This window comes from Pelophylax lessonae, assembly GCF_965119305.1.
Source record: "Pelophylax lessonae genome assembly, chromosome: 11".
Taxonomy (NCBI): Eukaryota; Metazoa; Chordata; class Amphibia; order Anura; family Ranidae; genus Pelophylax; species Pelophylax lessonae.
This window is the reverse complement of record NC_138778.1, coordinates 70,822,197-70,850,010: the sequence shown is the minus strand read 5'-3', so window position 1 is coordinate 70,850,010 and position 27,814 is coordinate 70,822,197. Positions and strand designations below refer to the sequence as shown.

General features: G+C 46.6%; 1 protein-coding gene across 1 annotated transcript in view; it reads left to right on the top strand.

The window, feature by feature from the left end:
• Positions 1–27,814, top strand: part of MRPL45 (mitochondrial ribosomal protein L45) — a 97,565-nt gene that overhangs the window by 44,784 nt on the left and 24,967 nt on the right. The window contains exon 5 of the mRNA XM_082272920.1: positions 17,790–17,838. Coding sequence (XP_082129046.1) covers positions 17,790–17,838 — 49 coding nt within the window. The remainder of the gene's footprint in view (positions 1–17,789; positions 17,839–27,814) is intronic.

Here is a 27,814-nt window from a genome sequence, read left to right as displayed (position 1 = left end):
ACGGTAAATGCACTAACGGTCGGGACTGGTTGTAAAAGGGCCGTTGACTAACAAATCACATTCCCGTGAATAATATGAGCAAGGCGGCACTTGGTACCAATGGGATTATGCTTCACTGATAACAACAGAAAAAATCGACATCTGAATATACAGATCTGTGTATCTAGGTGATATATACATAAACTAGAGAGCATAAATAAATACAATAAGCGTCTTACACCTCTCAATTAATAGGTAATAAATTACTGAGTGATAAATTACTATCAGGTCACAAGCAGTAGATTACATGTATGATCAATAGATATATGATCAATAAATAATCAATAAAATCAAGGTGAAGGCTGGGGTGAAGCACAGTTCACACACCCAGTCACTCCATCTAAATTAATAGCATACATTCCAAGATGTGTAAATATAAATATGTGGGCACATCTAAAATGAATATGCCATACTGGTAACTAAAATACAATAATGTTACAGTAAAATTTACACTAAAATTATAAAACTGGATAAAATATCATAAAAGACCATAAAATCACTAATAATCACTAATAAAACTATTTAAGTCCAATTCTATGTTCAATCCTGTCTGACTCAGGGACTGTGTCAGAAAGATCCACTTGGTATCGCACTTAGAGAACTCCCTCACCCAGTTTGCACCTCTCCATGGGGGTGTCACTCGCTCAATACCCCAAAATTGCAAACAACTTGGGTCACATTGATGGTGTGAGCGAAAGTGAGCCGGGACGCTATGTTCTCGTATGCCTTTAATAATGTTAGTGATATGTTCACCGACTCTTATGGTTAAGGTGCGTTTAGTGCGGCCAATATAGATAATTTTACAAGGGCACATCAGTGCGTAAACCACATGTGTAGTATCACACGTGATTTGGTGTTTAATGTCACATTCCTTGTCAATAGCTGACACATAAAAAGAATCGCGTCTTCTCCTATTTAAAGGAGTGAAAGAACACGACCTACACCTACCACACTTGTGGAAACCTCGTCGGCCTGGGAAGAAAGATGTATCAGGAGGGTTCAACACCTTTACCACCCTATCACCAAAACTGGGGGCCTTTCGGTAAATGAACGATGGGACCTCTGGTAGAACAGGGCCTAGCGTTGCATCCATCTGTAATATGTGCCAATGTGACTTAAAAATAGTTTCCACTTTCTTGTAGTCCTCTGAGTAATCTGATAGAAAACTCCACTGTTTATCATCAGACTCTTTCTGTGATCTATTCACATTTTGTAAACACGTGGATCTTGGGATCTCTAAAATACTCTTAATTTCATTGTCAAGGTCCTGTTCACTATAACCTTTTTGGACAAACCTCTCCTTCAAGACACTTGTTTGAGAAATAAAATCACCATCGAACGTGCAGTTACGCCTTACCCGCATGAACTGGCCTCGCGGGATATTGCGTAACCAGTTCGGGTGATGGCCACTCTGTATGGACAGGTAGCTGTTACGATCAGTGGATTTAAAGAAGACGGTAGTAGTTAGCTTGCCCGACCGCTTACTAATATTCACATCCAAGAAGTGAATTTCTGTTTGGCTCCAATGGAAGTCCAGTTTGATGTTGTTAGTGTTCGTATTTAGATGACTCATAAAGTTCAGTAGAGATTGTTCCGTATCATTCCATATGAATATGATGTCATCAATGAACCTGCGATAAAATAATAACTCAGGTCTCTCTCTACAGAACACATATTTATCCTCCCATTCAGCCATGAAGACGTTGGCAAGGCTGGGAGCAAATTTTGCTCCCATTGCCACACCTCTCCTCTGGCTATAAAAGGATTGTTGGTACCAGAAATAGTTATGCCCTAGACAAAAGTCTAGGGCATTCCGGATGAACACTTTCTGGTTATGTGGCAGATCCTCCCATTTGCTTAAAGCCCAGTTAAGAGCTAATAGGGCATCCTCATGTTGAATGATGGTGTAGAGGGACGACACGTCCGCTGTAACAAGAAAGGCGGACGAGTCGTCCCCCCAAAACCACATCATCCAAAGACATGAGTAAGTCCTTCGTGTCCTTCAGGTATGCTTTTGTAGTCACAACACTGGGTTGTAAAAAGGTGTCCAGATACTGACCCAGTCAGGGCCATCTTACCGAATGGGCATGGTGGGCAGTTGCCGGGGGCCCCACTTGCCCAGGGGGCCCCACTTGCCCAGTGACCAAGCCTCAGGTAAGCATTAGTCCCAATTCCTATGTGCATTCCGCCGCTGAACTTAGCAGGTGGCAAGTGCCTGTCTGCCCTGCGCTGCTGTCAGGCCACTTGGGCCGTGGAGGGGGAGCCTACAACTGCAGGAATGCCTGTCCGCCTCCACGGTGTAGGGGAAACCCCAAAACGGGAACAGACACACACAGAACAGCTAAGTCTGACTCCTGTCCATGTGTGTGTTCACTGAACCCAGCCGCTGAACTTGGAAGCTGTTATTAGCCTGGCACTACTGTACCAATAAATATCGTCTTATCAATAATTTGCATTTTTCTTCTCATGGGTGATTGTGTAGGCGGGGCCCCAGTGCACTGCATTGCCCGGGGCCCTATAATGCTCTTAAGATGGCACTGGACCCAGTCTGGCACAAACAGACCAATCCCGTTCACTATCGGGCGTGGGGGAGGGCATATAGGATCCTTATGGACCTTGGGTAGTGTGTACACTATAGGTATTCTACACGCACTCGGTACTAGGTAATGTTTCTCCTTCTTAGTTAGTACGTGATTCCTATAGCCCTGATCAACCAAAACCCTAAGATCCATCTCGAAATCATTTGTTGAATCCTTGGGTAGTAATTTATAGGTTGCTTCATCTGCCAACATATCTTGTAACTGTTGATGATAGAGTTCTGGGTTCATTATGACAACTCCCCCTCCTTTGTCCTCTGGTCGGATAATAATATCCTTCCTTTGCTCAAGGGAGTCCAATCCTTCCTGTATATGTCTACTTCTCCTTTTCACAGAGTGATCAATGGGAAGTATTTGGAGGTCCTTCAATACTAAGTTCTTAAACACATCAACCGCCTGGTTATTTCTAACTGGAGGATTCCAGGTAGATTTATTCTTTAAACCGCTATTCACCGCTCCACTGAGGGTAGTACTACTAACAGAGGTGATGGGGTTATTGATGAGATTTTTTTATATTTAGTTTCCGTATGTATTAGGAGTATCAATATACATGCTGAATTTATTGAGAGTTCGTCTTGGAGCACACTTCAGACCCTGATCCAACACATGGAGTTCCTTGTCTGACAGGGTAACTGAACTAATGTTGTAGATACCCTGTCCTACCGTTCCCTCCTTCTTTTTCTGGCGTTGGATTCGCCTTCCCGCTCTAACTCCTCGCTGTGATTTGAACTTGGGTTTGGGTTTCCATGATGGTCTCCCTGCTGTCCTCGGGGTTGGGTCCGATGTCTCCCCCTGCCCCTGCCTTTCCCTAAAAAAGGTTGATTCCGTGGGGTGCCATCACCATTACCATCCCGCCCACTTAAAGGTTGATAGTAATTCTGAGTGCTGACATAATTAGGTTGGGGATAACCTCTCATGGCCCCCCTATGGTTACCACGGGACTTACCCCGTTCCCTCTGATGTCCCTTCCTCGGGGGACCTGTCCATTGTGGTACCTCAAAGGGGGTGTTTGGTCGAACCTGAACCCTATTTGCCACATTCGGCGTTCTAGGTTCATCCACATGTGATGCTTCGCCCAAGGAAGCTCCAGATAGCTCATCCCCAGGGGCACTGGGGGGGAGGAAAGGTGGCTCCAAACAAGCTTGGATCCGCCTGCCAACAATATACCTGATTAGACTTAGTCTTTAAGGTCCCTATTAAATTTCTTCACTTTCTTTTGTTGTGTTTCTTTATCAATTTTATCCAACTTGGACTTAGTTTTGTCATTAAAATCTTTAATCTCTGCTGTTTCCTGAACTTTTTCAATCTTTTTTTGCAATTCCTTAATTTTATCATTAATAATCTCCATTTTACGTTTTTTCCTTTTGAGGATAAGAGTTTGTAATTCAATGCCTGCTCTATGAAAAAATGAGTACCATTCATTGGTGGACTCCTCATCTGTGAGGCCATATAAGGAGAAAAAGCAATATCCCACTAGTGTGATACCGTTTCAAAACTTTATTGCACACACAAAATAGGTAATCAACTCACATGGTATCCATAGAACATCCACATATAACGAAATAGGAGGAGGGTACCCTTTGGGAGTCCAAGTCCAGGCTCCACACCGTGGACCGCGCGCCGTCCGGGTGTCCTGAGCTCCTAGTCTGCAAGTATGGTTACGCCGCCTGGTCACGCCCGACGCGTTTCGTACTTCCGACTTCTTCACCGGGGGCGTGACCATGACGGCTCGGCGGTAACCTAAATACCTCCAACATTCCGCCCAATTAGGGCGGAGTCGGGGTGTACGTCAGCTTCCATTGGTCACGTGCGTCTTGCTCTGGACTACAACAGACTCAGTTGTCTTAGCAACCCTCTTAATTACTTCCGTTTAGTCCGCCACCCTCACCTATGCACCCGGAATCAAAATATTGCCCTGTAAACAGTTATGTAGAGCATAACTTCACCGTACCACGGTAAATGCACTAACGGTCGGGACTGGTTGTAAAAGGGCCATTGACTAACAAATCACATTCCCGTGAATAATACGAGCAAGGCGGCACTTGGTACCAATGGGATTATGCTTCACTGATAACAGAAAAAATCGACATCTGAATATACAGATCTGTGTATCTAGGTGATATATACATAAACTAGAGAGCATAAATAAATACAATAAGCGTCTTACACCTCTCAATTAATAGGTAATAAATTACTGAGTGATAAATTACTATCAGGTCACAAGCAGTAGATTACATGTATGATCAATAGATATATGATCAATAAATAATCAATAAAATCAAGGTGAAGGCTGGGGTGAAGCACAGTTCACACACCCAGTCACTCCATCTAAATTAATAGCATACATTCCAAGATGTGTAAATATAAATATGTGGGCACATCTAAAATGAATATGCCATACTGGTAACTAAAATACAATAATGTTACAGTAAAATTTACACTAAAATTATAAAACTGGATAAAATATCATAAAAGACCATAAAATCACTAATAATCACTAATAACTTTTTGTTAAGTAGCAGCATTGCAGTTTATATTATTTGGATAAGAGTCCTCATTAAGCGCTTGGGGGTGCTTACTATAGGTTTCAGTGTGTCTGTAAGCTCTTTTTGTTCTATTTAATCACCACTGTTTTTTTTTTTTTTTTTGCGATATAAGGCTGCATTCACATGTCAGCATATTGATCGTGGGACGCATGTGCGTTGCCCGTGATTTGCAATAGCACCCCAAACGCTGTGCGATGTTGCCGCGATTTCCACCTGCCGAATCGTGGTAACATTGCGCAAAAAAAATCGCGGGACACATTACGCTCCAAAGAAGTACAAGAGCTTCTTTGGAGCGTAATGCGTCCCGCGATTTTTTTTGCGCAATGTTACCGCGATTCGGCAGGCGGAAATACCGGCAACATCGCACAGCGTTTGGGGTGCTATTGCAAACCACGGGCAACGCACATGCGTCCCGCGATTTGCAATGATTTCCGGATCGCGGGCAGAATCGTGGTGATTCTGCCCGCGATCAATACGCTGACATGTGAATGCAGCCTTAGTGAAAAAAGAGCAAAAACTTTTTAAAAAAAAACAAACCCTTTTTTCTCTTACGTCCTCCGACAGTCGCCGCCTCTTCATATTCGTCACATATGGGGTATTAGACTTTGCTCCGAAGGAGTAGCTAGGCAACAGAATATGTTAACATTAAAGCTTTTAACATATCCCACCCTCAAGGGGTGGTCCCCTCAGTCAATACCCTCCTACTTCCTGCAACCATATCTCAGTTTTAATGTCTAGCTTGTCAGGAGTGGCTGGCTCTCTCTGTGCTGGGGCTTTCTGCCCCAGACTCTTTCTTCTTTTTTGAATTTTTGTTTGAGTTTTCTCTCTACCTTTACTTAGCTGTTCTTTTTGTCAGCGTTAGTTAGTTCTTCGGATGAAGAGGATCATGCGGGCTGGGTCTCGGGCTGATCCCCCTGTTCGCAGGTCGTGGGTCAGTGGCTTCCCAGCCTGCCATCGAGCGTTCAGCCAGGTAACGCTCCTGGCACAGTGAACGACCCATCCCTGTTCGGTGCAGGGATGATTGGTGAGGTGGCTACCTCACTGGACGCTGTGCGGTTTCTTAACCCCCATTCTGTGCGTCTTGTATGCGACTCTCCCTGCCTCATGTGCAGCGGCTTGTTCGCCTGTGCGGGTCCCCCACGCCATGTGAGGTAAGTGTATCTATGTGGGGACCTGTCTGTCTGGGGGGGTGTCAGTCTGGGACTGTGTAACCTGCCTCTATTCACACTGTTTGTCTCCCTATCTCTCGGCTGCATGCTGTGGGCTGCAAGGGGGGGGGGGGAGCTGTGTGACACTGTGTGTGTCAGCCTTGTCAGTGTGAGAAGCTGTGTGCTGTGGGGCATGTTTTGTGGCATGTTTGGGCATTATACAGCGATCGCTGCGGCGATCTGACATGTGTTTTTTTTATACATGGATGACATGTGTGCATTACTGTACTGTGGAGCGGCGGTTTCGGCGCCAAACGGCGCCATTTTGCCTACACTCGCTCCGGCCGCATGTTCTACATGCATGGCGGCCATTTTCTTGTAGCCTCCCATAGGCTTTCATAGAGCGCCCTGGCAGCATCACTTCCTCTTCTCCAGGAACACCGATCGAGGCAGCAGCAGCGGCGAGGGTCTCCTCAGGTTTTATCCTTCTGTTCTTGCTATCCATTGCCTGTGTTAAGTTTGATATTCTCTGTGGGGGTCTCATTGTGCTTGTGTGCGGTGCGGTGCGGTGGGCTGCGCTCGCCGCGCTTGATTAAAGGGGCAGTTAACCCTTTATTATCCGGCATTTGTTATAGGGGCAATGGATTCTCAGGAGGGCAAATTTCCTACCGCCTTGGTGGAAAGCCAGGGGACCGCTGTTTCCCCCCCAGGGGGGGATTTAGCCACTATTGTGGCTGGCCTTGCTGCTCAGGTGCAGATGCTGGTGGCTGCTCAATCTACTAAAAGACCCAGAGTTGCTCTTTCCTCTGATTCTGAGGGTGAAGGTGATGGGGCTGTTATGGCGGGGGCCTCCTTATCGGGGTCCCGCTCCTCCCTGGATCTAGTGGGGTCCGAGGAGGAGGCTGAAGTTGAAGGGGTTGATAATTCTCCCCCTGGCTCGCCTGAAGAGCTTGCAATCATGGATGAATTGATTGCTTCCATAAAGCAAACGCTGCGTTTGCAGGATGAAGTGTGTCCCCCCGCTGCCTTGGCGGCTTATGGGACGCAGAGAAAACGCAGGACGCCGCAGGTTTTTCCCTGCAATAATGATTTTCAGCGCGCTGTTAAGGAACAATGGCGCAATCTGCGCAAACCTTTTGCTGTACCAAGTAGGTTCAAGCTGCGTTATCCTTTCTCGCCTTCCACTGATGAACGGTGGTGTGTGCCTCCCCCAGTGGATCACGCAATTGCGGTTTTAAACCAATCCACTGCGATTCCTGCAGAGGATTCCCCTGTGTTCCGTGATGCCACGGATAGAAGATTGGAGTCTCTTGCCCGTCATACTTATTCTGTTACGGGTTCTATGCTTAAGGCTCTGTTTGCTTCTCTCATGGCGGCCCAGGCGATCGCAAGTTGGACGCAGATGCTTAGGCGCGTCCTAGTGGCCGATTCGGCCTCGCCGGCGACCCTGGATATGGTGGATCAAATCCACCAGGGTGTCATGTATCTGTGTATCTGTGTGATGCGGACCTGGACCTGGTTCCGTTGGCTGCACGTGTGCACAGCGTGGCGGTGTTGTCTCGCCGCCTGGTTTGGTTGAAATGTTGGTCGGTGGACCAGTCTTCACGTAAGACCTTAGCCAATCTGCCTTATGATGGGTCTCGCCTTTTTGGGGAGTCCTTGGATGTGTTGATTAAGGGGATCACCGGTGGTAAGAGCACTCTCTTGCCCCATTTCCCCAAGGCTAAGGGGGCTTCTGGGAAGAAGCATGCTAATTTTCGGCCCCCTCAGGGGTCCTTTCGTGCCTTTCGGCCGCACTACAAGGGCAAGCCGTTCAAAGGTCAAGGCTCTCAGAAGAAGCCCTGGTCTGGTAAACAGAAGTCCGGTCAATCCGGATCCGCAGCCCATAACAGTGCGGCCTGAAGTGGTGCCCTCACCCAGTGTTGGGGTGGGGGGACGCTTGCTCGGTTTTCTTCAGCCCTGGTTGGCCCGTGTGCGGGACAGATGGGTTCAGGAGATCGTTCGATCTGGTTACAAGATCGAGTTTCTCTCTCGGCCGGAGAGCAGATTTTTTCCCTCAAATCTTCAACTGTCTCCAGAGCGTTTGCGGGACCTACACCTGGCGGTGCGGGACCTGAGGGCTCAGGGAGTGGTGGTTCCGGTGCCTCATCGGGACAGATTTCGGGGGTTTTATTCCAATCTGTTCACTGTGCCCAGAAAGGAGGGCAAGGTTCGTCCAATTCTGGACTTGAAGGCTCTGAACCGCTCTGTGCGGGTTCGCAAGTTCCGCATGGAATCCCTGCGGTCGGTGGTGGCTGCCCTGGTTCCGGGGGAATTCATGGCCTCCATCGATTTGAAGGATGCGTATCTTCACATCCCCATTTTCGAGGGTCACCAGAGGTACCTTCGATTTGCCATTGCGGAGGATCACTACCAGTTCGTGGCGTTGCCTTTTGGTCTCGCCTCTGGTCCGCGGGTCTTCACCAAGGTGCTTGCACCGGTTCTGGCATTGTTGAGGGCCCAGGGCATTTCTGTCCTGGGGTATCTGGACGACATTCTGGTTCGGTCTGCGACCAGCCAGGGTCTGGAGGAGGACCTGTCTGTCACGATGCAAACTCTACAGGAGTTTGGTTGGACGATAAATTTTCCAAAGTCGACGCTGAGTCCGTCGGTTCGTCTTCCCTACCTGGGAATGATTCTGGACTCGGTACAGGCGAAGGTCTTCCTGCCGGAAGACAAACTCAGAACTCTTCAGGAGGAAGTCAGGTCCCTCAGGGACGTTCCGCACTCGTCTCTAAGGACGTGCATGAGATGTCTGGGATTGATGGTCTCGGCCTTCGAGGCGATTCCCTTCGCCCAGTTTCACACGCGGGGTCTCCAAGCGGAGATCCTGTCCAAGTGGGACGGGTGACCTCAGTCTCTGGATCTTCAAATCTCGTTGAGTCATCGCACCAGAAGAGACCTTCTGTGGTGGCTCCAGTCCCCGATGGTGTCCGGGGGCAAGTCGTTTCGTCCTATCTCGTGGACGGTGATCACCACGGATGCCAGCCTGTCGGGCTGGGGTGGTGTTCTGGGCGTTCTGTCCGCCCAGGGGACTTGGTCGGAGGGGGAGTCCTCCCTTCCGATCAACATTCTGGAATTGCGTGCGATAAATCTCTGTCTTCATCGCTGGACGGACCGGCTGCGGGGCTGCCCGGTTCGGGTGCAGACGGACAATGCCACGGCGGTGGCCTACATCAACCACCAAGGGGGCACCAGGAGTGCCCGAGCGGCTCGAGAAGTGGCCGACATTCTGACTTGGGCCGAGACTCATGTCCCGGCGATAACGGCGGTTCACATTCCGGGGGTGGAGAACTGGCAGGCGGACTATCTGAGTCGCCAGACCCTGGATCAGGGGGAGTGGTCTCTCCACCCGACTGTCTTCCAGATGTTGTGCGCGAAGTGGGATCTTCCAGATGTGGACCTGTTCGCGTCTCGTCTCAACAACAAGGTGAGAAGGTTCGTGGCAAGGACGCGCGACCCTCGGGCAGACGCGTCGGACGCGTTAGTGGCCCCGTGGCATCAGTACAGGCTGATGTACGCGTTTCCACCGATTCAGTTGCTGTCCAGGTTCCTTCGCAGGTTACACTCGGAACGCAGCACGGTGATTCTTGTGGCACCGGACTGGCCTCGCCGGTCCTGGTACGCAGACCTCGTGAATCTGGCGGTCGACACCCCGTGGCGTCTGCCTCTTCGAGACGATCTCCTGTCTCAAGGTCCAATATACCATCCTGCTTTACAGTCGCTGGCTTTGACGGCCTGGCTGTTGAGACCGAGGTCCTGAGGGAGAAGGGTCTCTCCCCAGAGGTCGTTCATACCTTGATCAACGCGAGGAAGTCTTCCTCGGGGAAGGTTTATTACCGTACTTGGAAGGCCTATTTTGCTTGGTGTGAGTCCAGGGGATTTTCTCCCCGCACATACTCGGTTTCCCGAGTGCTGTCCTTCCTTCAAACGGGTGTCGATCAGCGTTTGGCTCTGGCTACGATAAAGGGTCAGGTATCTGCGCTGGCCGTTCTGTTTCAACGTCCCGTGGCTTCCAACTCCTTGGTTGGCACTTTTGTTCAGGGTGTGCGGCATCTGGTTCCTCCTAGGAGGGATCCTCTGCCCCCTTGGGACTTGAATCTCGTTCTATCTGTGTTGCAACGTGCTCCTTTTGAACAGATCAGGGAGATCTCGTTGTCTCTGTTGTCCAAAAAGGTCGCCTTTTTGGTGGCGATCACTTCGGCTCGCAGAGTGTCGGAGCTGGCAGCTTTGTCCTGCAAGTCTCCGTATCTGGTTGTTCATTTGGATAAGGTGGTCTTGCGACCTAATCCTTCTTTTCTTCCGAAACGAGTTTCGGAATTCCATCTTAATGAGGATATTGTCTTGCCTTCGCTGTGCGCGAAGCCTAAACATCCAAAGGAGGTGAGATTGCATTCTTTGGATGTTGTTCGGGCGATAAGGGTTTACCTTAAATCGACTGAGTCTTTTCGAAAGACGGATTCCTTGTTTGTTCTTCCAGAGGGTCCTCGGAAGGGCATGGCGGCGTCGGCCTCTACCATCGCCAAATGGATCAGGCAGACCATTGAACAGGCCTATGCTTTGCAGGGGAAGGTTCCCCCTGTGCCTGTGAAGGCACACTCTACTAGATCTCTGAGTACGTCTTGGGCCTGTCGTCATGGGGCTTCTGTAGCCCAGGTGTGTAAGGCGGCGACTTGGTCGACCGTGCACACTTTCACAAAATTCTACAAAGTAGATGTTCAGGCATTGGCGGATGCTTCTTTTGGCCTCAAGGTTCTTAGTGCGGCGATTCCCTAGGGTCCCTTGTAGGGACCACTGGCTGTTGGGATACGTTTTTTATCCCCTGGTTATTTGTCTTTTCCTGGGTTGTTGCTCCTGTTGAGCACCTGTTTTTTCCTGTTGCCCAGCTGGGTTCCTTCCTTTGGTAAGGTTCCTTTCTTTGATGCGGAGACTGCGTTGCCTTTCGGCGCGGATGCGTTTCCCACCCCTCATGTTTGCACTGCTTTGGGACGTCCCCATATGTGACGAATATGAAGAGGCGGCGACTGTCGGAGGACGTAAGAGAAAACGGAATTTTTGTAAAATCTTACCTGTAAAATTCCTTTCTCTGAGTCCTCCGACAGTCGCCGCCCCCGCCCCTCTTTTGGGGTTTGGTTGTATACTCTACTGCTATTCCACTAAAACTGAGATATGGTTGCAGGAAGTAGGAGGGTATTGACTGAGGGGACCACCCCTTGAGGGTGGGATATGTTAAAAGCTTTAATGTTAACATATTCTGTTGCCTAGCTACTCCTTCGGAGCAAAGTCTAATACCCCATATGTGACGAATATGAAGAGGCGGCGACTGTCGGAGGACTCAGAGAAAGGAATTTTACAGGTAAGATTTTACAAAAATTCCTTTTTTTCCTCTTTCGTTCACTGACGGACACAGCTCCATGTCTTCTAGACCATTGGGCTTTATGCTGCTCTCTCAAGGAGTAGGACTAGGCGGAAACCTTTTTGATTATGCCCCTGGGGCAGTCCCAAAGGGTATACCATCACTTCCTACTATAGGACTTCAGTTTTTTCTGTCTAGTCTCTGCTGGGATCTGCGATCCTGGCATTTTTTTCCTTTTTAATTGGAATTTTTTACTTTTCTTTAATTTTTTTTTTGTTCCTGTTTGAACTACAATCAACAGCCGGACTGGGTGAAACACTGAATATCCTAGATCCTTATGATCTTCCCAGTCTGGCCTGTAAATGCGACGCAACTATTAGCTCCGTGCTAGGTTGGCCTCAAAATAGCCTCACTGGACGGGGGCTGGCCGGCGAGTGAAACCCCTCGCGAGGTTGCATAGACCTCGTCACGACAGAAGTCACAATCAGAGTCACAGCGTACCTTAGGCCGCAGCACCCCCATTCCAAGATGGTGCGGTGGACTGCTGGAAGTACAGCCTGGTGCCTTGGTGTGGTTAGTAGTTTCCCCCTCCCTTTCTTCCGGAATTGATGGGGTGGTCGCGGGCCCTACCTTGGGATGGTAGGTCCCTTCCTGTGTCCTCCCTCCCCCTCATGTTCTTCCTCCTTCTCCACAGCGGGGTTCTCCCGCGTAGGCGCCCTCACCTGCCCCCTATCTCCCCTCCTTAGCCCTTCTTAGGGTGCATTGGGTAGGGGGGCTTGTCGGGTGCTGGGCCGTATAGAGTGGTGGGTGGGTGCCGCTGTCGGCCTTCCTTTTGGTGGGTGCCAGGACTGGGTGCTGCGGGGTGGGGGGTCCAGTGGGGTCCCGAATCCCGTGCAGTTCCACGTGGCGTCGCCATTTTGCCATGGTCTATTCTTTCCTGGCTTTGGTGGCCATGTTTGTGTAGTCCACTGGCCATGTTTTGGGTTTTCCCATAGAGAATAACGGCTGCCATTTTCTTGTAGTCTGAGTGTGGTGATGTGCTGTGGGGGCCGCTAGTGTCGGTGTCAGCGCTTCCTCTTCCTTTTTCATTGCAGTGTGGCAGGCTGTTTGGCACTCTCCAGCTCTGGGGTGGTGAGTCTCTGGGGCATGCAATCCTTCTTCTGCTGTATACAGCACCGCGGATGCACTGATTCTTGTGATGGTGCAGGGGGTCTCCCATTTTTTGAAAAAACCTCCCAAAAAAACATTTGTTGGCAATGGAGCCTCTGGAGCGTGTATCACCACCTGACCCACTCCTGGAAGCTGCAGGACTCTCTGGGTCTCTGTCTGCCCTGCAGTCACTTGTATCCAAGGTAGCTATGGCCTTGCAAGAAGCCCCCCCCCCCGCGCCTTCACTTGTATCCTCGCCGCAGACGAGAGTCAGCCCACTGGGTCTGTGTCTGCACACGCTGAATGCACTAATAGTGAGGATGAGTCCTCCTCCTCCGCAGCTGCACATGAAAAAGCACTGGTTGAGGCCCCTAATTGTGTCAGTACGGGAAACTTTAAAGTTGGAAGACTCAGCGGCTGAGGTTCATGTCAAGATCTCGGAATCCTCTGGTCGACGCCACAGACAACCTGGTGGCCCCTTGGGATCAGTATCGTCTGATTTATGCCTTTCCTCCTTTCCTCCTATACAACTTCTGTTGAGACTGCTACGCAGAATTGAGTTTGAAGGGATTCCAGTCATTCTGGTGGCACCAGACTGCCCTCGCCAGTCTTGGTACGCAGGCCTGGTAAGGCTGGTAGCAGATGTCCCTTGGAAGATCTTCTGTCTCAGGGACTAATCTTGCATTCTGCTTTACAGTTGCTGGCTTTAACGGCTTGGCTATTGAAGGCCAGGTGCTAAAGGACAGAGGGCTGTCTGAGTCGGTGATTCCTACGGTGTTGAAAGCTAGGAAATCTACTTCCAGGAAGAAGGTTTATCATCGAGTATGGAAGGCGTACATTACTTAGTGTGAGTCTCGGGGGGTTTCTCTCCATTCCTTTTCTGTGTCTCGCCTGTTGGAGTTTTTACAACTAGGTGTGGATCAGCGTTTAGCTCTGGGCACCATTAAGGGCCAGATTTCCGCTTTGGCTATATTTTTCCAAAGACCATTGGTGCCGATGTCCTTGGTTCACACTTTTGTGCAGGCAGTTCGCCATCTGGTTCCACTGGTGAGATCCCTGGTGCCTCTGTGGGACCTCAATTTGGTACTGTCGGTGCTTCAAAAGCCTCATTTGAAAGTATTCAAGAATTTCTCTGCTCACTCTGTTGCAGAAGGTGGCCTTCTTAGTTGCTATTACTTCCGCATGTAGGGTGTCGGAGTTGGCTGCATTGTCCTGTCGGTCACCTTACCCGGTGATTCATAGGGACAAAGTGGTGTTGCAACCCTGTCAGGTGTTCCTTCCTAAGGTTGTCTCGGGGTTTCATTTGAATGAAGATACTGTATTGCCCTTATGTCCTAAGCCGAAACATCCTAAGGAAGTTTCTTTGCATTCCTTGGATATGGTCAGGACGATTCGGGGTAAAATCTGATTCTTTGTTTGTTCTTACGGATGGACCTCGTAAGGGGCAGGCCGCATCTGCTGTGACCGCTTCCAAGTGGATCAGGCAGACGGTGGTGCAGACCTATTCCATCAAGGGTCAGGTTCCTCCTTTCCCTGTTAAAGCGCATTCTACGAGGGCGTTTAGTGCCTCCTGGGCCTTCCGTCATCCGGCTAGAAAATTACTTGGAACCCCCAAGCATTATATATACTTTTTATAGCAGAGACCCTAGAGAATAAAATGGTGATCATTGCAATATTTTATCTCACATGGTATTTGCGCAGCAGTCTTTTAAATTCAATTTTGTGGGCAAAAATACACTTTCATAAATAACAAAAAAAAAAACTAACAGTAAAGTTATCCCAAAATTTTTGGATAATGTGAAAGATGTTACGCTGAGTAAATAGATACCTAACATATCCTGCTTTAAAGTTGCGCACACTCGTGGATTGGCGACAAACTACGGTACTTAAAAAGCTCCAGAGGCAACGCCTATGAACGGTTACCTGTTTAGAGTTACAGAGGAGGTCTTCTGCTAGAATTATTGCTCTCGCTCTAAAGATTGGGGCGATACCTCATGTGTGGTTTGAACATTGTTTATATTTGTGGGTGCAACTTGCATATGCGTTTGCTTCTGCACGCGACCATGGAGGGACGGGGCACTGTTAACATTTTTTTTTTTATTTCTACACTTTTCCATTTAAATTTTTTTATTTATTTATATTTTGATCACTTTTATTGCTGTCTCAAGGAATGTAAACATCTCTTGTGACCGTAATGGGCAGTGACAGGTCCTCTTTATGGAGGGATCTGCGGTCTTCTTTTTTTTTTTTTTTTTTTTTTTTAAATATAGCTGACGCTTTTAAGGCTCCAGTACCCGGAAGTGATGTAATGACATTGCTTCTGAGATTTTATGTCGGAGAAGCGATCAGAGCCAAAGCCGGCTTTGTTCGGGTCTTCGGCCAGCCGGCGGATGTTCTGGCTGGTCACTCGGGTCTCTTGGTGGGACTGCTGCTGAGCCCCATCAGTTGTCATTACAAGAAAGCCGACCGTCCGCTCTAAACAATGATACCTGGGTAATGCCTCTAGCTGCACCGCGGTACAATCCCCTGAAGCTGCAGATTTGCGTTCCGTCGGTGTGAAGGGGTTAAAATAATCCTCCTTTTGTCCTTTGTAGATACAGCCACTGTGGGACAATTTATCCATCCATAAAGTATACCTCAATGAAAGTGCAAGTAAAAGAAAATCCTGAATTAGGGTTGTCCCTAAAACAGGAATAGTGTGGATATTTTCCAATGGAGACACTAGTTGGTGACCCTGATGACAACCAGGGATTTCCTCACTTCGGAGGGATTTTTGTTTACTTCCTGTTTTGGTTGTGGGACAGAAGGTGATGGGAAATCTGCCCAATAGGACTCAGATGGCAAAAATAAACTTTACGGGGGTTATCGCTCACCATGGGGGGGGGGGGGGGGGGAGCTTTGCCTTTTAGTTCTATTTATTTATGGTCAAAATGTAAAATTATTATTATATAGTATTTATATAGCGCCGACAGTTTACGCAGCACTTTACAACTTGAGGGTAGACAGTACTAATACAATACACTTAATACAGTAGGAATCAGAGAGCCCTGCTCATTAGAGCTTACAATCTAAGAATCATTATATTTGCACTTTGTGATGTAATGGTTTTGGCCTACTCGTGCTAATCTGAATGATGAAGTTTGTAAACTTAATTTGTGAAGAGTCCCCACATATTTACCTCCTTGAATTCTTTGACATGTTCACTATGCCTTGCCTGCCTTCTGAACTACTTAGGTGCTGATTAGAGTAGTTTTGAAAGGGGGAGTTAGTACAGGAATCGCAGCAGAGAAAAGCTGCAAAGCATGCAGGGAATCCAGAAAGCTGTGGAAAGAGATGGCCAGCAGACAGGCAACAATCTTTCCCAATATAAAAGGAGATTTTTCAATAAACTTATTTTGGATTGTCAATAACTATAGTTTGTATTGCTATATAATGCTAATGTCTTAAAATTAAAGTGTATGCTGTGGCTAAAGAACTGCTGTAAAGGCTAAGTCAAGGCTCTGTATCTCCGGCCACTTCCCTCTTTGGGGAAAAAAAAAGCTCTAGACATCTCTTCCATGTGACTTTTCTCCACCCTATGATGTCACAGGTCCTCTTCATCACCTTGCTTTGTGTGGTGGTGGGCAGATTCTAAATGTTAAAGAGTAGTGCTGAACAGAACCTTCATGCACTTGACTCACAGAAAGTGGGTTAGTAGAGGCTGGACATAATCTAACATGGAAGAGGTTTAGCTGTATTGGCAAGTTTGAGGATGACTGTTGTTTTTTGGGTTTTTTTCAGCCCCCCGTTTTTTTTTCATGTTCAGCCACCTGATTCTCAGGGGCTGAACATCTGAATTTTCCTGTCCACTCTGAAGTTGGGCTTTAGACTCCGTTCACATTTGGCATTTTAAAAACTCAGACAGAATTTCTGCATTTGTGCCACCTATATCAAATCGCACTGCAGTCGTAATATGCATGTACAGGTACCATTTATTTTTAATGGCACCTAAAATGTGGTGCAATTTTGTCCTGATTATTGCACGGCAAACCACAACGCACAAAGCTTGTTGCTCAAAAAGTTTCTGCTTGCGCGATAATCGCTGCAAAACTGCAGATTGTTTTAGGTGCCATTGAAAATGAATGCCACCGGAACATAGTTTTGCGATTGCAGTGCGGTTTGAGATTGCGAGCAGAATTTTAGCGATACTGCCTGAGATCCCAAAATGCTAAATGTTGATGGAGCCTAAAAGTCAAACCCTGGGTTTACTTTAACTTTAGTTTGTTTAGGCCAAGTTGCCCACAATTTCCTTTACTAATTGATGCAGCCACTGGCAGCATTCTATAAACTATATGTAGCGTCAGCTACAAGCAGGATACAGTTCTTTGTTTTGACAGCAGTATGGGGGTTTTCGATCTGTTGGCGGATCAAACTTGAAATGGGTGGATTGCTTCTCATCCATTCATAGAAAGCCTTGTATTTTGGCTTCCTTTGAATAGCTGGAACGGTGGGCAGATGACGACATGATCTCCAACATTGCTAATCAGAGGAAGCCTAGTATTCATTGATAAAAATACAAGGCTTCCTGTGAAAAGAACTCAGCCCATCTCAGATTGGAAGCCCCAGTCCCGCTACTGGTACACAGCATTGTATGGTTTGTGGTTGATGCTGCACACAGTTTGTAAAGTGCTGACAGTGGCCCTCAAGTTTACTTACTGCTGCTTAGGAATACGTAATTGCTTGAATGCCCATAGCCTGGCTGCAGTTTTATCTTCATGTCCCCAATACTTTCTATTCCGACTATGACAGAATGGAGGATAAAAAGCATAAGGTTTTAAGAGATTTTGGTTACAGTTTATGGTGTAATAACTGTGTTAAAAAAAAAAAAAAAAAAAGCTTTTGTGGTAAACTTTTTTTTATTTTTCTACTGTTCTAGGTTTGATCGTCACAAGTTACATTCTCTGGTGACAGAGCGTTGCTACCCTGTAAGTAAACTTAAAGAGGAACTTTTTTCCTAACCCTTTTACTGCTGTAAATACTGATGTGGCACAGCATCAGAATGTAAACAAGCTTGTGTGTAATTTAACCACTTGACCTCTGGAAGGTTCTACCTCCCTCTTGACCAGACCATTTTTTTACTATGCAGCATTGTGCTACTTTAACTGGCAGTCATGCAACACTGTACCAAAATTAAATTTGTATGATTTTGTTTCACACAAATATAGCTTTCTTTTGTTGGTATTTAATCATCACTGGGTTTTTTTATTTTTGAAAAAGACCAAAAAATTTGAAAAAAGAAAAACCTGATATTTTCTCATTTCTTTTATACAACATGTCCAATTGAAAAATAAATACAAATCAAATTTCCTCATAAATTGAGGCAAAAATGTATTCCGCTACATGTCTTTTGGTTAAAAAGAAAAAAACAGTAAGTGTATATAAGTTGGTCTGTGCAAGTTGTAGCGTCTACAATCTCTATAGCGTGTGTATATATACTGGAATTTAAGCAGCTATAGATGCTATAATGTAATGGCGGTGATCAGCGACTTCTAGTGGGACTGTGCAGGGATGGCAGGCAGTCTACCGCTAACAGACACTATCTTTGAGGGTCACTGACGTTGCTAGTGACACTAATACAGTAATCGTTGATAATACTGTACTAATGACACTGGTTGGGAAGTGGTTAACGTCTAGGGGCAATCAAGGGGTTAACTGTGCGGCTAACCATGTCTAATGTGTGCTGCTTTTGCTCCATCTGGCTGTTTTTTCTCCCTGCTTTGAAACAGCCAGAACACCAATCCTATGCACAGAGTTCTCTGTGTTTGTCAACACAGGACTCTATGTGTGATTGGCCGTTCATCTGACTTCAGCCAAAATCATTGGCTGAAATTAGCTGCCAAATTCGTGCTGTGTCCAACTTACAGCACGGGTTGGCAGGGAGTGCTTGCACACGCGTCACTGTATCCGGAAGAAAGGGCTTACGTACAGGTATGTGATTGTGCTTGCATCTGCGACCCTCATGCAGTATATTTATTGTGAGGGTTCAGCAGGTGGTTAAATTGTATCTGAACCCAAGAACAAAAGTTTTTAATATTGCTGCATACCAGTCCACCTTGTGGTGGTTGTATTTGGTTTCTTTTTTCTTTTAGCCTTCCCCTACAGTATCACCTGGTGATTCTGCCAGTTACACACTTCTTTCTCTAGCATGACAACGCTCTCACTGCATTGTCTCTGTGGAATAGCAGCGTAATCACCCTAGAACAGGAAGTCTTAGAACAATAGAATACCTCCCCTTTTTTTCTTAACACAGGGGTGAGTATTTTATAGTTCACAGAAATATATTGGGCAGGGATGATTTTGTTTGAGATTTTCAGTGCAGCATTGTGAACCCATTACTGGAAGTGAATAGCTCGCTGAATTTCTAGCAGGATTAACCGCTTGCCGACCGCCGTACGACTATTTTCTGCGGCGGTCAGCCCCTCACAGGCAAAGCGACGTAGTACTACGTCGGTAGCCTGTGAGGGTCTAGGGAGCGAGCGCGCGTGCGCTGCCGGAGGTGCGCTCCCGCGCGGTCACGGCACCCCCGCGCGTGTGACCGGCGGACCCGATGTCGTGATTGTCCGTTGGAGCGGGAGAAAGGCAGGCGGCTAATGTAAACAAGCCACCTATCATTCTCCCCTGTGTATGAATAGTGATCATACGGTTCTACTATGTAGGACCGTTGATCACTGTTCATACACCTCAAGCCACAGCCAATCAAACTTTTGCGCAAACCAATCAAAATACGCTTTTTGCGATTTTTTTTTTTTTTTTTTTTTTTTTTTTTTTTTTTTTTTTTTTTTTTTTTTTTACCAAACATATGTAGCATAAAACAAATTGGCCGAAAATGTTAAAAAATTTTGATTTTTACATTTTTTTGGGGAAATTTCATATAAAAAAAAATGTGAAAATATTGTTATTTTTGCAAAATTGACGCTCTTTTTTTGTTTATAGCACATGATCAAAAAATCGCACAGGTAATCAAATACCACCAAAAGAAAACTCTGTCTGTGGGAAAAAAAGGACGTCAAATTAGTTTGGGTACAGCGTCGCACGACCGCGCAATTGTCTGTTAAATTCACGCAGTGCCGAATTGCAAAATAGGCCCTGGTCAGGAAGGGGGTAAAATCTTCCGGGGCTTAAGTGGTTAACAGATTTTTTTTTTTTTTTTTTTGCATTTATCGAACATGTATAACAAAACTGTTTCAATTGTATATTTAGCACACCAAAACGGAAAGAAGAGAATTGAATGGTTGGAAAGTTGCATACTCCCTTTTTAACATGTCTTTAAACCTTAAAACAAAAATGTCTTATTGCAACTTGCCTGCCCTTAGATGGGGTGGCATATTTATTTTTTTTCTTTTTATTTATTTCATTTATTATCACCTGGTGACTAGATGAAAGCTCCAGCTAACATGTTTTCTCATTCATTCTTCTTTTTTTTTTTTTTTTTATTAGACATTTCAACTTAAAGGCAGTACAAAGTTTATATATTCAATACCATACGTTCTACATGAACATTAGAACCATGGTAACAGTGGTGGTATCTGATGGTCACAACTGATGATGTTAATGTCATGTAATGCTAACAACATAAACATTACGGGTTTAAAGAAAAAGTGTTACAGAAGAAGTGTGATGAGGAAGAGACTGTGAGATTCAGGGAAAGAGAAGAGAGGTTAATGTGTAGTAGGCCAAGGGGAAAGAAGGTGTTGTGGCCACTGAGGATTCGCCGTTTTAATTAGCGATATCTGCGGGTATCATTCATCATATTTCATTAAGGTGACGTTTAAAGTCGTAAAAAGTAAAGTGAATGCCCATCTCATGAAGTTGTGTTCATTGTATCTGAGATTTAACCTCAGACAGGAATAGCTTTCCTGATAGCAAGCTTTTGCACTCCTCTGCTTTGTAGCTGTCCGGACAATGGTCTTGAGTGTAAATTGGTGTTTGGAAATCCCAGTGGGTCTCCGATTTAGAAGCACTATATAAGGATTCATATGGAGCATCTTGTGCAATAGAGTGCCCAGGATTCTGTTTGCTTTTGCCCATAATTGGTGGGCAGTAAGACGTGCACTGCAGCTAATCCATTAAAGGAACAGTGTTTTCTCTTACGTCCTCTGACAGTCGCCGTCCACTCATACAGTCTTCACCAATGGGTATTGACCTCTTATCTAGGGCTGAAACAACTAATCGATTAATCGTCAACTAATCGATTATGAAAATACTAGAATAAAATCTCACTCAATGATTACTTGTGTAATCACCAAAGGCTGAGACCAGAGCGCTTTAGAAGGTGGTAATAGTCAATATTACCCAATATAACAAATAGTAGGTCAACTATTTTCATAATCGATTAATCGGTCAGCCGTTTAGTTGTCCTGCATACAGAACGCATTATTTGTTTACATATCAGAAAATACAGTGCAACGCACATACAGCTTAGTACACCGTCCATACATGTATGTAGATGGCAGAGAACTTGTGAAAGTGTGAGGAGCAATGCCTCATGGGAAATGTAACAGTACATACAGTTGTTTGGTGCAAAGCACCCGTGACCTGCGCTCGGAGTGGTGTGAACTTTAGTCCACCTTATTAAGGTATTAAAGGTATTTCTGTAGCTGTGGACACGTCAACCCAGGAAAAATGCTACGGCCTTGCTGCCCCTTACACGACCAGGGAAGTCTGGAAACACTGCAACAACAAACACAAGGGCGCACCGGCCTAGTGCATTATCATTTAGATGGTTTATTTAAAAAATAGGATTAAAAATACTCACAAACGAGTTCTTGTTAAAAGCATGTCACAAAAGGAACGCAGTCCTCAGTAAAGGTATCCGAGGATGAGTAGTCCCTTAGATTCTTAGATTCATAGCCTGAGGCTCTGAGAAAGAGGCTAGGCCTCGAAACGCGTTAGCCTTCAAGAATCTAAGGGACTACTCATCCTCGGATACCTTTACTGAGGACTGCGCTCCTTTTGTGACATGCTTTTAACAAGAACTCGTTTGTAAGTATTTTTAATCTTATTTTTTAAATAAACCATCTAAATGATAATGCACTAGGCCGGTGCGCCCTTGTGTTTGTTTGTTGTTGCTCATGGGAAATGTAGTCCTGGGAAAGAGAAGGAACCAAGTGATTCTAAAGGCAGAGTTTTTTTTTTTTTTTTTTTACCTTGCTATAGGGACACTCTGTTCACTACTATACTTTGCTGGTTCCTATGGGGCAGTTTGAAGGCAGGAGGGGCCAGAAGTGCCGTGGGGAAGGGGGGGGGCAGAAGAGGAGAATCAGTGCTGCCCTGTGAAAAATCATTACACAGAGGATAAGTATGACAAGATTTTTGTTAAAAAGAAAAAATCCAACATTTACAATCACTTTAAGGGCTCTGTGCAGGGGAGATGAGCATCTGAACCCAGAGAAGGTGAAGGCTGATAGACTAGAGGTGATATAAGGCATTACAATTACATTTAAAGTAAAAGTTTGCTAGTATTGTGCATTATATTTAAAATTATTATATCCATGAAAAAAAAAAGTCTCAGCTTTTAGTACTACTTTAATATAACAATTTTATTTTCCCCCCCTCTACCCTTCATATAGCTTCATGTCTGACTCCCAGTTAAAATATCCTGTATATCTGACTTCTGGGCATATTTTTTTATATACATACACAAGATATAAATACTTTCACTGTTTCACAGTAGAAATTATAATTATATTACAGTAGCGATATCTGCTGTTTTTTTTGTTTTTTTACTATAAAGGGCTAGATTTTTTTTTTAACCCCATCATGACAGGTGATTAAAAAAAAAAAAGCATACTGCTGCTACTAAAGGTCTTCTGCGGCCCATACATGTATTGGATTTTTGGACAAAAATATTTGCATCTGTATTTGGTCAAAAAAATGTTGTAAATTTGTTGAATGGACGAGTGTTGTTTGAAAATTCAACCTGTTTTTAACAATAAATTTTAAAAAGAATATAACTTCTGAGTAAAAACCACATACACTATTGAAGATTTGTTTGATCGAGAAGTTTTCTATTCTGCTCCTTCAAATTTTCCTGTCACTGTGGTTGACAACTAACACCGAATAGACCCCACTAATGGTTAGAAAAATCAAATGAATGTTTTTAAAAATTTTCTAAAAAGAATTTAGTTTGTGTATGGCCAGCATAAGTGACAGCAGGTGCAGGCAGCTTGTATCCAGCTACCTGCCTATTAATAAGGGAGTCTGTCATGAATATTATATACCATTCCGGTCTGAACATTTGCAAAACAGTGTTTTAGGTCTTTTAAAAATATCGATCTCCGAGTCTGATATGTACCACATTTAAAACCTCTAATAATAAATATATCTGTCTCAGAGTGGATTAAATATCCAACTATAAAGCTGGATAGTTATATTTACCACTGCATATAGATATTCAAGAATATTAACTAAATTATACGCTAACTTTTTTTTTAGGTTTTTTTATCCGATTAATCGAAATAATAATCGGCCAACTTATCGATTATGAAAATAATCGTTAGTTGCAGCCCTACTCTTATCCATAGGAGCAAGCTAGGCATACGACTTGTTAAAAACAAAGCAATTTACATAGACACACCTATGGGGGCTGTCCCACTGGTCCAATACCCCCCCTGCTATCAGCCATCCCAACTCAGTTTGTCTTCTGCCTAGTTAAGGAGTAAGATAGGCTTCCCTGTGCTGGGACTACAGTCTCAGCCTTTCTTCTATTTTATGATTTTATTTCTCCAGTGTGTTTTCTTATACTACTAGCTGTTTATTTCTCAGCGTTTAGTTAGTCGATTCTTCGGATGACGACGGCGTTGCGGAGCTGGGAGTCGCACTGGTCGTCCTGGTGTTCCAGGACAGAGGGCCTTATGGAATCCCAGCCCCCCATCGAGAGTTTAGCAGGCTATGTGTACGCCCTGGCCTCGCAAATGACCTGTCCCTGTCCTCAGGGATGAAAGCCTGCGAGGTGGCCACCTCGCTTGGACGTCTCACCCACGGTTCCGTGCGTTGCTAGCGTCCTGTGTTTTTGGCTGACGGCACCCCCACCGCCTGGGGTGGGAGGTTTCCCGTCGATGAGAGGCACCCACGCCATCGGGTACGGTAAGTACATTCTGTGTGGGGCCTCTGTCTGGGGTTGGCAGTCTGATGGTCTGTGGTATCCCCTCATGTCTGTGTGTCTTTTGGGGCTCCCTTACTCCCGGTCCCTGCGTGGGCGCTGTTGCAGCGGGATCGCTATGTGGGGGTCCCTCTCCTGAGTGCCACTAGGTATGTGGTTGTGGGTGCAGACATGTGTAACGACCGCCGCGGGTTGAAATACCGCCGGTCCGCCAGGAACGCGCGACAATGGCTGCGCTGATTGCTGCTATAAAAGATACACTACATTTAGAGGATGAGCCCAATCCTCCGGGCAAGCGGTCCTCTTTTGATACCCGCAGATCCCGCAAGGTGGCTCAGGTGTTTCCTTGCCCCGCTGAGTTCCATGAAACTGTGAATGAACAATGGCGCAATTTTGTGGTGCCAAAACGGTTTCAACTCCGTTACCCTTTTGCGTCTCCTACGGATTCGCGCTGGACTGTGGCTCCTAAGGTGGATCACACGGTGTCTAGGTTGAACAGGGCCACTCTGGTACCCACCGAGGATTCACGGGTGTTCCGGAATCCTACGGATAGGAGGCTGGAATCCCTTGGCCACCATTCCTATATGGTGGCGGGTTCCGTGCTAAAACCTATTTTCGCCTCTGTCAGGCTGTGGCAGATTGGGCTAAGGCGCTAAAACGCACCCTTGTGGCTGATTCTGCCCCTCTGACTACTTTGGAGATGGTGGACCAGATTTACCATGGGGTCATGTATCTGTGTGATGCGGCCTTGGATGAGGCCCCTTTGGCGGCTCGCCTTTCTGGAGTCGCGGTGCTTAACCGTCAATTGATTTGGTTAAAAAGCTGGTCCGCCGACCAGACTTCAAGGAAGAAGGTGTCTGACATCCCTTATGCGGGAACTCGTCTTTTTGGAGACTCATTGGATGAATTGGTTAAAGGTGTCACTGGGGGCAAGAGCACTCTGCTACCCCAGAATCCTAAGGGTAAGTTCTTCCGCGGTAAGCGGGGCCCTTCCTTTAAACCAAACCAGAGGTCCTTTTCGTGCCTTCAAGGCGCAGGACAAAGGAAAACCCTTCAAGGGCCAGGGTGGCCAGAGAAAGACACTCACGTATTTGTATAGGCAGCAGGAAGGGGTTAAACACTTGTGTTTCTTGTGGGCCCGTTGGCAGTTCTCTGTTGCGATGTTGTTGCCCACTCATTATTGGCTATTTTCAGTGGTCTATGAATAAAAGTCCTGTATCGTACAATTAAGATAACAGAAGTTTTGACTTCTGGTAATTTTTTTTTTTTTTATCCTTGAGTAACACCCCAGATCTTGATGACTTATTGCTTGCCAAAAAAACTGGAGCCTCCCTGAGTTGGTGGGATTATGTGGATATGATCTGGGGGCGGCCCTAGCAAAGGTTTTTGCCTGTGGCTAATCACCTGAGGGTGGGAGCATAAAACCCATTTTCTATTTCGTTCATTGACGGACACAGCTCCTGGTATTCATAACCATTGGGTTATACTGCCCCCTACTGGAGTAGGACACTAGGCAGAAAACATTTCTGTCTATACCCATGGGCAGTTCAAAGGGGTATACTCCCTCTTTCTGCTATAGGCACTCAGTTTTTTCTGCCTAGTCAGGAGTAAAGACCTAGTCCCTTGCTGGGATCTTTGGTTCTGGCAGAAATGTTTTGGATATAAATTTTTTTCCTCCTGTATTTTTCATGTTAGATCTACAATCAACTGCCGGACGGTGCGACAGGCTGGTTAATGTAGATCCAAAGGTCACCCCAGTCTGGCCAGCGCGTACGTGCAGACCTCTGTACTAGGTCGGCCGCGACATAGCCTCACTGGACGAGGGCTGGCCTGTGAGTTAAACACCTCACAAGGTTGCATATGACCGGGTCTTGGCCCGAGTTGCAGAGTTCCTCCTGGCTGACAGCCCCCCCCCCCCCATTTCAATAGAGAGGGGTTTTGTCTGGAGCAGTGCCCGCTTGGTTCCTGGTATGGTAAATAACTGCCCCCCCCCTTTCCCCCTGAAGGGTTTTGGGGTGGACATAGGCCCCTCCTTGGGATGGTCAGACCCCTGGATTCCCCTCCTTCCCACAGGCACCCCTCTTGCCAAGGCCCTCATCCTGCACCCCCCTCTTCCACATATGCTGGGGCTGTTTGGGTGGTCTGGCCACTTTTCTGGGGTGGGGGCAGGGCACTGACTGGCGATGAGGGCCAGGGGGGTGCGCTGCCGGCGACCAGACGATCGACTGTGGGGGGGGAGTTGTACCTGGTGAGCGCTCCTGCCAGAGCTCCCCATCCTGCCTGGATCTGTCCTGAGGCCTGGTCTCCCGATCTTCGGTCCCTGTATGCTTCGTGGTGCCGCCATTTTGTTGTAGCTTGTGTGTTCTATACACAGCGGCCATATTTGTGTAGTCCGGCAGCCATTTTACTATGGTTTACCATTGAAAATATCGGCGGTCATGACAGTGGAGCCCTGTGGGCGGTGATTTCGGCAGTGGGAGCCCCTCATTCCCTGATGCTGACTTCTGGTATCATTTCACTTCCTGATAGCCACACTTGTAGTGTAGATTATCCTGATGGCTGCAGGTGCTTGTTTCTGTGAGTGGTGAGTCTGGTGGGGTCCTCTCCCTCTCTGCTGAGGATCGCTTGGTGCTTTGTGCCTGGCGACTTGGTGGTGCTGCCAGCGCAGTGGGGCTTGTCCCTTAGCAGTGTATTGCACTTTTTTGGTGGGGTCCCCCTGGTGATTCATATATCAGATTCTGAATATGATTCAGCCGCCGCAGACGTGGGTCACCCTGCTGGGTCTGCAACCACGCCTCTGCAATCCTCTGATAGTGGGGATGATTCCTCCACATCTGCAACCGCACACGAAAAGGCGCTAGTGGATGCACTGATTGTATTTGTGCGTGAGACCCTGGAGATGGAGGATGCAGCTGAAGCTGCGATGGAGGTGCAGGTACCCTTTTGCACTCACGAGCCATCCAGAGCGGCAAAGGGGTTTCCTTTTCCTTGCCTATTTTGACAGAATTGTCGCTAAAGTGTTGGGACGACCAAAGCGTCCCCGTGTGGTCCCTATGCGCTTTACTAGGCGTTAGACCCCCCCGCCTTTGCCAAGCTGGTGACCAGGGGCTGCAGTTTATCTGTGATGCCTCTTTGGATGTGGCTCGCCTCCTTGTTTTCGACAGTGGTCCTTCAGCGTTTCTTTTGGCTCAAGTGCTGGTCTGCGGATCAGACTTCAAAAAAAGGCCTTGACTGATCTTCCTTTGCAAGGAGATTGCCTGTTTGGAGCTACCCTGGATGACATCATTACAGGTCTCACGGGGGAAGAGTACTTTTCTTCCGCAAGCTACTAAGGGCAAGGAACCTTGTTGTAGACGTGGGCCTTCCTCCCCAGCTCATAAGTTTTTTTTTTTTTTTGTTTTTTTTTTGGTCCCTCAAGGTCGACTGACAAGGACTCTTCAGGGCCTTTCTTAAGAAGCCTTTCAGGGCCTCTTCAGGTGGATCCAAACTAACCTGGTCTGGCAAGCCAAGATCGGGCTTCTCCAGACCCGTGGACAAGGTTCCTGAAGCATGGTGGGGGAACGTCTTCACTGGTTTCTGCACCCGTGGACTTCCCTAGTGCAAGACGAAGTCATTCGGTCCGGCTGCAAGATCAAGTTTCATTCTGGTCTCCCGGCAAAGGGGGTGATTGTCCTTGTTCCGATCTCAGAAAGTTTTCAGGGTTTTTACTCAAACTGTTCACAGTTCCAGGAAAGAAAGCAAAGTGCGTCCAGTCCTGGAGCTCAAGGCGCTAAACTGCTTTGTGCGGGTACAGAAGTTCA